The sequence below is a fragment of the Chelmon rostratus genome, chromosome 5 (genome assembly GCF_017976325.1).
Source record: "Chelmon rostratus isolate fCheRos1 chromosome 5, fCheRos1.pri, whole genome shotgun sequence".
Classification (NCBI taxonomy): Eukaryota; Metazoa; Chordata; class Actinopteri; order Chaetodontiformes; family Chaetodontidae; genus Chelmon; species Chelmon rostratus.
The window spans coordinates 3,045,735-3,055,752 of record NC_055662.1 but is presented as its reverse complement, the minus strand read 5'-3'; the positions used below and the strand labels follow the sequence as shown (position 1 = coordinate 3,055,752).

General features: G+C 41.5%; 1 protein-coding gene across 1 annotated transcript; it reads right to left on the bottom strand.

Moving 5' to 3' along the window:
- Nucleotides 1-3,291: 3,291 nt before the first annotated feature.
- LOC121606201 (peptidyl-prolyl cis-trans isomerase C) lies at nt 3,292-9,771 on the bottom strand. Its single transcript, XM_041936395.1, has 6 exons — nt 9,580-9,771; nt 7,844-7,957; nt 7,484-7,577; nt 7,051-7,118; nt 6,752-6,868; nt 3,292-6,458 (listed from the first exon to the last, which is right to left on the bottom strand). The coding sequence occupies exons 1-6, from the start codon at nt 9,682-9,684 to the stop codon at nt 6,330-6,332; spliced, it is 627 nt and encodes a 208-aa protein (XP_041792329.1). The 5' UTR covers nt 9,685-9,771; the 3' UTR covers nt 3,292-6,329.
- Between the last annotated feature and the right edge of the window lie 247 nt (nt 9,772-10,018).

Here is a 10,018-nt window from a genome sequence, read left to right as displayed (position 1 = left end):
CTTTAAGTGTTAAAGGCGGACAATACAGAATTGTAAGGTCTTATAAATTCTAGGTACATTAATAATCACATCTGGGCCCACATAGATTTGACACAGCTGAAAATCCCCTTTAAAAAGTGAAGCGTGAGCTCATTTTAGGAAGTGGAAATGTATCTTCAGTTCAAACTTGACTGCAAGCAGAGAGTGGACAGTACTCAGTCATCACCGATTTGACGATTTGTGCATCAAAATATGTTTGGATGTCCCAAAAAACAGGATGAATTTTATTTAAAAGGTGTCTAAGTTTCATAGAAATGTTGTTTCAAAGCCTTTAATTGGCTGCATTTGTTTGGACCTTCTTCATGTTGCAATGTTGCAATATAAATGCTGCTGAAACAGCATCTGTATCAACACGGACAGCACATCTTACAGGGTATTTTCTTCTCTGGAAAATTGAAATCAGTGCACACGTCAAACAAATCTTTTCTCTAAAAGTCCAATAACATAAATCCAGCTTTTGTCCAGCCTGACATGTGTGAAGTTTGTAGCTTCTCACCATCATATCATCTCTTTTTACTAAGGACATCATTTGTCCTCCAGGCTTGACCATGCATACAATACTGACTTTGTTTATAAAGAGCGTGAACAGCTCACTCCACGTCACTTCAGTTTACTTTACATTATGGACCTTTAAAGGAAAACTCACCTTGCAGAAGCCATTCCAAATTATTCTTATTAACTTCCCTCCCAGAGGAGGAAGGAGGAGAAGTAAAACGTTTTTTTTTTATTTTGGACAGTTTAGTCTCTGTCTCAGGCTGAAGCGTCCCTTCCTGAACAGCTTGAAAGCACTTTGTTCTGTGCGTTGAAACAAAAAAAGACTTGATTCAGTGGCAGCAGCGTGGTGATAGCATCGCTGTTTTCTGAATCAAGCAGCTTTTCAGTAGCTTCTCTCTTTTATTTATAAAGTGGTGCAGTAGCGTCCACACGAGCTACATTTTCCCAAACGTTTCTGAAGCTGGAACCCAGCAGAGCGTTCTGCCGCCGCCGTACAGGGAAGTGAATGTGTAGCATATTTTCTGCCCGCCTATCTGTTTGACTGACAGTTTTATTGATCTACACTTGAAGTTCAATTAAAAAAAAAAAAAGAAAAGCTTCGATGTGGTGAACCTCTTTCGTCATGTTGTTGTAGCTTACGTATTACTTCATATAGCATATAGCAAAAGATGGACTACAAAACAGCAGAGCTGGAAGTCCTCCAGAACCTCGGGACGCTTCAGCTGTTTGAGAGAAACGGGAGTCAGGAGTGAAAATAAGGACTATTTTCTTAATTTGTGGCGATCTGACTTTTCAGAGCAGCGAGCACGTCGAGCGGACGACGGTGATATATTTCACTGTTTTCCGTCGACTTCCTGTCTTCCTCCAGAGATTTCTGCTCCGCTCTGACCTTTGTGTTCGGAGATGTTTTCCTCCCCTGTGTGTGTGTGTGTGTGTGTGTGTGAAGGTGGGAGTGTATCTGTTTATCTGTTTGTATCTGTGTGTGTGTGTGTGTGTGTGTGTGTGTGTGTGTTTGTGTGTGTTGTAGAACAGGGGAAAACAAATCACCCGCTGTAGTTCTCATTAGCAGCAGTTTTGTGTCAGCGCTGAGAGATCAGCTGTCAGCTCTCGGCCTTCCTCTGCAGCTTCACCTTTTACCGATGATAATTACACCGTTTAACGCCAACGCTCCTCAAACAGATCCACAGCTGCTTCAAATGAGAGACAAAAGAGGGTCTCTGCACTCCTCCGGTCAGAGCTGGAGTCTGAATGAAAAGAGTGCTTTCACATCCAGCAGGTTTGAGAGGAACGTGTCGGCACCATAACGGAGAATGACTGTTCAGTTGCACCGCGGTGCAGCCACGGCTCTGTCGTGGTTCTCATGTTCATTGAAAATGCTTCAAAAGCTGAGCTTCATTTCTTCTGCAGATACGTATCTAATCTAGTTTTCGTTGTTTAAACCACATGTTTTGTGCTTTACAAGCATGAACAGGCCTCATATTCATGTTTGCAGCTCATTTAGATGTGAGTGATGGGTGCTTCTTGGCTACTATACGACCCCACATCTTATACCTGAATGTTCTGAATAGTTTGTACATCATAACACATCTCTACATTAAAGCTGGTAAAATTTAGACATGCATGTTTTTCCTGTTTCGGTCCTACATCGTCAGCCATTTTTCCTCACTCAAAAACAAAGCTTCTGCACAACAGTTAGTGTTTTCACATGCACTAGTATCCTGGTTTTGATTCCTATCCTGTTTTTGATCATATTTGAGATGTAATATTTGCAAGAAATTAAGAAACCTCGCCACGTATATCCCTGTGTACTTGATTTAAACAGTATCCAGGTTTCTGATCATTTGTGTAGTGCTGTATTTGTGTCTGTGCCAACAAAGAACGATCAGAAACCTGGATCAGGTGTGTGCACGCCACAGTATCCTGGTTTCTGTTGGACTATTCCAGGTAGCACATCCAGGTTTCTGAAACCAGGATATAGAGTTACATGTACAGCACATAAGCAGGCTGCTAGTGTGCATGTGGCAGAGCTGCCCAGTGAGGGTGAGGGGACAGCAGCGTTTTGTCCAGGCTTCTGATCTGTGATCACTCTTTTTAAATGTCAGTATAGCTGTCCACACAGTACGAGTGTTGTATTAAACTGTGTGTATGTGAAGTTTATCAAATAATGTTACGATCATAAACTCTACCAGCGCAGCAGATCGAGAGCCATTGCTGGTTAACAGATCGCTGTTTCATACAACAGCAATGGAAACGTATGTAAATGACTAAATCACGAGCTGTGTTGAAACACAGTGAAGGTGATGGCAGAGAGCAGGAAGGGAATAGACGAGAGTTTAACGGGCTGAGACTCTCTGTCCCTCTCTCACTGCTCACCAGATATTGGCCGTGACGCTCAGTTTTGTTGGGTGTCAGCTGAAAAGAAGACAAAGAGAAAGACACGCTCCCCTTTAACTATTTGTGTACAACAAACCGGTTTTACTCTCAATTGCCAACAGGTTGAGTCAGTATCAAATCACACATATATATGAACAATGTGTAAACCTGGTGTATAAAGACAGCAGAGTGGAGAAAAGATTAATTAACTATTATTATTAATTATTAATGACACCAAACTTCCTGCCTGGCACTGAATGTTGGCATCATACCTAAATCCTGTGCTGCCAATAAGAAATGCATCACTATGGAGACTGTTCATCTGTAACATCTTGTGATTCACATCATGTCCAGGCTGATTACAGAAACACGGAGTGGAGTAAAGACAGTATGTCTGGCTTCCATTGTTTACATCCTGCAGTGGCTTCTTTATTGGTCCACCTGGTGGGACTGATGGTCACCTGAACAAATACAACATGCGTATGTGACATCTGCTGTCTTAAAGAGTTGACTGGGATCACTCGGGCTACTGGTCCACAACAGAAAAGCAGAAACAGGACAAGGACACAAAATAACCAGTGATACAAAATAACATTGTGTAAGATCGTTTTGCAGCAGCAAATTGTTTATTGTAGAAAATACACTTGTTGGCACTTTTCTGCTGTTTTTATAAATAATGAAAACAGACCTTCTGATGTGTTTGTTGAAGGTTTGAGATGCTGCATTAACTTCAGCGACATGAAGAATATCAGTCAGAGTTCTTCTAGATCATAATGCTACCGTGACAGTTTCGGGTTAACTGAAATCGCAAGAACATTAAAGAGAACGATGACAAAAAAGTGAAAACATTAACAGTCAGAGTGAATTCACAACACACCTCTAACACAAACAACAACATTTAAGATCATTACTGAGAGGACAGCAACAGTATTAGGGCTGTACCCACACAACATTTTCCTCCTGTGCAATTTGTGCTGTAGTTTTTTTCAAACATGATATGACGCATAATGCATAATAATCAGGAGGACAGGATACGTTATCTCCATGGAATCAAAACGTGAACACAGCAATCATCATTTCAATGATGGAATGATAAAAATCCTAAATAAGAAAGTGCGAGAATGGCATTTGACACTTGCTACAAAGTTTTTTGCATATGTTTGTTAAAAGATACTGAAATGAAGATACAGTATTTAAGTATCGAGTGTATGCATAGAAAGTGCAAGCAAATTTGGCAAAGTAGGAATGATATGGCACTAGGAGATCAATGAGGAGCTACATTGTTCTGTGAGTTCTGTGTGCGTGAGAAGTTTCCATGATATGTCATGCCACAGGTCATTACTGAGTTTGAGTTTTAGGGATGATGCTAACTTTCACCATCCACTAAATATACAAGTATGCTAGCGTATAAAACCGCTAGCATGAACCACAGTACTACCAGTACTCCTCTCTGCATACAATGGGTCACTATCGGCTGAAAACCTCACATCTCCAGGTTTTGGTATTTGTATTACATGTTCATACACGAGAGGTCGTTTTACCTGGACTACTTCATGAATAAACACCACATAAGTGCAAAAGGATTCAAAAATCCACCTTTGAGCACATAAATACTGTATTTCCACAGACTGAAATTTGGTCTTGTATGTGTGGGCTTTTCGTGGAACCGAAAGCCCATTAGCCTTTTATCCAACAAACGCCCATTGCTCCAAAGGGCTGTCGTTCTGGAAATACACACTCTCCTTGGAGTTTTTTGCCTTAAATATCTTAGTGTATTCGGACATGCAGGTAAGGATGAAGTCAGGTGACCTACATCAACCTTGTGCAAGGGTCACAGTATGATTAGGCGTAGGCAAGCCCCCTTCAGGAAAAGGTCACAGTTTGGGTTAAAGTAGTCACAGTAGGCACGTCAGCTAAGTTATGTACGGAAGTTGGTGATACTAGAGTGAGTATTTTCTGAGCGATGGCCGTTTGTTTTCAGCATAACAGGAATAACGGCAATGGGACATTTCTCATCAGAGCGTCATAACTATGTCATGGCACAGTATGCGCCTTGTTTAATCCAGTTTTATGTTTTTTTGACATCAGAGTTAATTGCCCGAACATCATGTCTTACGCCTTATGGCTCACGAAACCTTTAGGTTTTAAAGGCCACTAAATGCCAAACTCTGGGGATTATAAAGTTGCTTTGTTAACAAAAATGAATCTAGTTTAAAACGTGGCACACAATCCTGAAAAGGTGGCCATCTTGGAGACATAAGGTTTTCGCCTGAGAATAGTATGACTTGCCAATGTTTGTGTAATCCTGTAGTATCTGTACTGAATTTAACTTGCGTGTGTTAATCTGTATCTGATCTCCAAACTCAGTTAAAGTTGTGTGTTTAACGAGTGGATGCTTTGAATTCACCACAGATTCATTTGCTTTGTCCTGTATTCCCTGTCAAAAAGTTGATAAAAATCTTCCCTCCCTTCACAGACAATTGTTAGACATCAGTGTGTGATATGTTTTGTTAATAGCTTAATGAAAATATCTGGTTCTTATGTGCATACAGTGGAAATCGATCAGAAGCCACGTTCATCTTGACAGGTTAAAGCAGCAATGCTGAATATTTCAGAAGGAAAGTGTATTTGTTCAGGATGCAATGCTACATGTTCATTTTAGCGTGTTAACAGGGCTGGTTATTGAACCTCAGTATATTATTGGTACCAACCGGCATGCGTCTGTACGACCGGTCCTCATACCTAAATGATTGAACAGCTAGTGACTTCTTAAACGACACATATGACCACTGGAGGATACCAGCGACAAACATACCCAACCCTCATTGTCATGTGGTTAGCAATCGTGAACGTGAAACGGTTTCCTTAAGTTGAGGCAGCAAAAGGTTGGGTTTAGGAAAAATCACAGTTTGGGTTCAGATTGTGACTGCTACTATGTCAGTAAAAATGGGTCACAAACAGTGGTCTCTTGGATTAAAGTCAGACTTTCTTGCTCTTTATACTATGACTTCCTCTCTTGCTTCTTTCATAATTACTATGACCACTAGAGGTCGCCGCCTAACAATAAAACAATAAATATGGATCGCAATAACCTGCTCACACCAACATTATACAGGCATTTTTCTGCTGAGGACGGTCTGTATGAGTCACGCTGACAGAGTTTATGTTTTTTTGAATGAAAGAAGGAACATGTTCATACTGAAAACTGTTTTGGCATCAATACTGTATCAGCCCTTGTATGAAAACATTTCAAACAACTCCCAGCCCTAATTGGTAGCATGTTAGTGTTAGCTCCTTAGCATGCAAAATAATAATATGAAAATGTGGATTTGGCAAACTGCAAACCGGACTTCTGATTGATCACCAGCACACGATAATCACATACTGTCTTTGTTCCACAGTAAACCTCCGAACAGAGGCATTTACCAGCCCTCCACCTCCACGATGAAGGGCTCTTTGACGGGGATCCTGCCGCTGTTGATGATCACACACTCGGTGTACGGCAGGTTCCTGTCGTTGGTGTCCTGGAGCTCGATGGTGTGAACCACAGACTGCAGAGGAGACAGATGGAAGCAGGTTCATATAGTTCAGCAGGTTTCAAACAAGAGATTTGTTAGTTTTGATCGTCTTTATCTTTAGGATAAACTTGTCTGATAAGCAGTTAGGGATGGGTTATCTATCTATTATCTGTGTTAAGAAGTTTTTTGTCAGCTCCTATTTTGAAGATCAATCATGAACCCTAAAGCTCAAAATCAGTTTTCAGCAGTATTTAGATGCCAAAATTTCTGAAAATGTCGTATCTGTATGCAGCAGCGTTATGAAAAGTGTCTGAGGGTCCACCCACCATCCCGTCCAGGACTTTGCCAAAGACCACATGTTTCCCGTCCAGCCACGGTGCTTTGGTTGCCAGGATGAAGAACTGTGATCCGTTGGTGTCTGGACCAGCATTCGCCATACTCACCTGGTACATGAACACACACAAACACAATTCATGTCATGATCATTTTGACTAGACTGGTTTGGGTTTAATCACCTCGCTGATCCTCCCATTATAACTTCACTCAATGACATAAATGAAAGTAGAAAAATGTGGTGGTTCAAAACATACAGAGTGTGTGTGTGTGTGTGTGTGTGTGTGCTAACCCAGCCTGCTCCTAGATGCTTCAGTTTGAAGTTTTCATCTGCAAAAGTTGTTCCATAGATGCTGTGACCTGCATGGAAAAAGAATTTGGTCACTTTCAGGTGTTGGCAAATTTTGCATAAATTTCTAAAATCTCTAAAAACAATACAAAAACTTTTTTTTTCAGTTCTCTGACTTTGTTTTTGCATTTTATTGCTTAGGTGTGAAGTTAATAAGACGGTTAACATGCACACAAACTACCGCATTGTTTTCTATGGCACACATGAGCCCTTTGATGCTGACTTATGTGCATTGTGTGTGAAACAGACAGTGTGTGGTTTTGTGAGAAGTGTTTGGAACACACTGAGCATCTGAATGGAAAGCAGAGTTGTGGATTATGTTTCACGTTCTGGATTCAGTGTGCAAGCCTACAGACAGTGAGTGATTGAGTATCACCTCCAGTTCCATCTCCAGCTGTGAAGTCTCCCCCCTGGATCATGAAGTCCTTGATGACTCGGTGGAACTTTGTCCCTTTGTAGCCGTAACCTTTCTGCAGAGACGCAGAGGAAACTTACAGTCTGCATAAACATAATGAGCACTGCGCAATCACAGGAAGAGGGAACGTGCAGCTTTAAGAGGATTAGACGAAGAGGTAGAGGATTACAGCACACAGGAGATTCAACAGCGACAAAGGTGTGAGGCTTGATAGGTCCACTATATCAACATTTCAAATGCTTGTGTGGAAATGACATGCAATACACAACCAAACCAAGAAATGAATGCGTGTGCGTGTGTTTGAACACACCATCAACCTACCTCTCCGGTTGCCAGGGCAACAAAGTTATTGACAGTGAGTGGGACGACCTCCCCAAAAAGGCCGATGACGATCCGCCCCACCTCGTGACCTGCCACTGTGATGTCAAAAAACACCTGGACACACACACAAACACACACGCACAGAAAGACTGTCGACCAATCAGAGGTGTGAAGTGACAATAAACTTTCACTTGAATTGTTTTTGTAGCTAAATTATTCTATTTTTCTACTTCAACTCTGTGACATTTAAAGCAAAACACTGAACTTGTAACTTCAGCTTTTGATCCTTAACTACGTCACACTGCAAATTTAGCAGTGGTGGAAAGAAACGTGCAGTAAAGTGCATTTAGTCAAGTGCTGTACTTAAGTACAAGTTTGACTTGTACTTGTTCTTTACTCAAGTATTTCCATTTTCTGCTATTTGATATGTCTACTGCACCACTCTTCGGATGGAAATATTACACTCTGAGTGATGTTGTTTAAAGAAGTAAAGATTAAATTTGGCCACAGTGCAAGCCGATTTGGTCGCAACCAGCTTGAGGAAGGTAATGCGTAACTACCTTTAGTAGTTATGTGAAACATAACAAATTACTTTTTCTGGTTGAATAACGCAATAACAATTCCTGAATTAAATGGACTTGTTACTTTCATCTTGATAGCAGATAAACACAAAAATGAGTTGACGAATAAATGCAACTACTTTTTTCAGTAACTGGTACAATGCTGTCACAACATGGGATCTGAAGTGTTTTCTGATTTTAAGAATACAAACAAACACACACAATGAGGAGCAGAACAGCTTAAATACATGTCCATCAAAACTGATCAAGTACTGTGGGACAATCGTTCTCCAGTCCCCCACTGTAATATTTCTTGGGTGTGAATATTATGCATAATATAATACACATTGAGTTGAGAGAGGGTTTGACTGATAGGAAAAGTATAATAATAAAAAAAAAATAAAACAATAATAAGACTTCTGCTTCGACACAAGCAATGTGAATCACTACTTAATGAAGACATATTAGTCAGTTTGTAATGTTCTTTTCTATCGTTGAATCATCATAATAAATGTCATTAACACATCCCTGTTTAATTAACACAATTTCACCATAAAAGCAGGTGTTGAGGTCTCAGTAATCACTATTTCACACTCAGGCATAATAACTGGATACAATTTGAAACATGTGACGCATCAAACTAATGATAGCATGAAAGGATCTGAAGTCTGGATAGTAGACAATATGAAAGTCAGGTCCTGTGTGTGTGTGTGTGTGTGTGTGTGTGTGTGTGTGTGTGAACCGCCTGCAAGCAAACGCACTGCGCATCTGAAAGGACACGTGTACAGCTGCATCAGTGTGAGCAAGTGAGTAAGTGTGTGTGTATGTGTGTGTGTGTGTGTGTGTGTGTGTGTGTGTATTATCTCACATATTCTGGAAAGATCCGTAAATATGAGACAAATATGTGTTTCCGTGTTCCGGTCCAGGCCTCTCCACGCTGATATGACACGTAGTCTCACAAAATCTGTGTATGTGTGTGTGTTTATGTGTGTATGAGAGAGAGTGTGTGTGAGAGTCTGAGCGTGTGTGAGCGCGCGCGAGCTCGTCTTATCTCCCCCTTATTATCCGCGGTCCAGTGGCGCGCGCAGCAGCTCGCGATTAGCGGATGCCGATGGTGCACGGAGAGAAGAGGAGAGAAGACTCATGCAAATAAATGCGACAAATACCATCACCCACCTTCTCGGTGACTTTCGGTCCTGTCCGTGAAGCCGCGCCGGACACAGGCGGCAGACAGACGGCAGACAGGAAGAGGAGAGCGGGCACTATCGTCCGGAGCTCCATCTTTAGCCGGAGACAGCGGCGGCAGGCCCCTGCTGGGAGTAGCGGTGATGGGGGAGACGAAGAAGAAATCACAGCGAGTCACAGTTGGGAGGCTGGCTGGGAAACAGCGCTCCAACTCGACTGCATCAGCAGACCACTCCCCATGTGGGCTGAACGTTGGCCTAAGCCCCGCCCACCCCACGCGTCATGCCCATTCAAGCTGGGGTGGCGCGTTCCCTGCCACATTTTTGATATCTAGATTTTTGTAATTTCATTCTATGTATTTTATATTGCTGCTGTATTATGTAGCTGTGATTATTTTATATCATGTGTTAAATATATTGTTGTGATTATG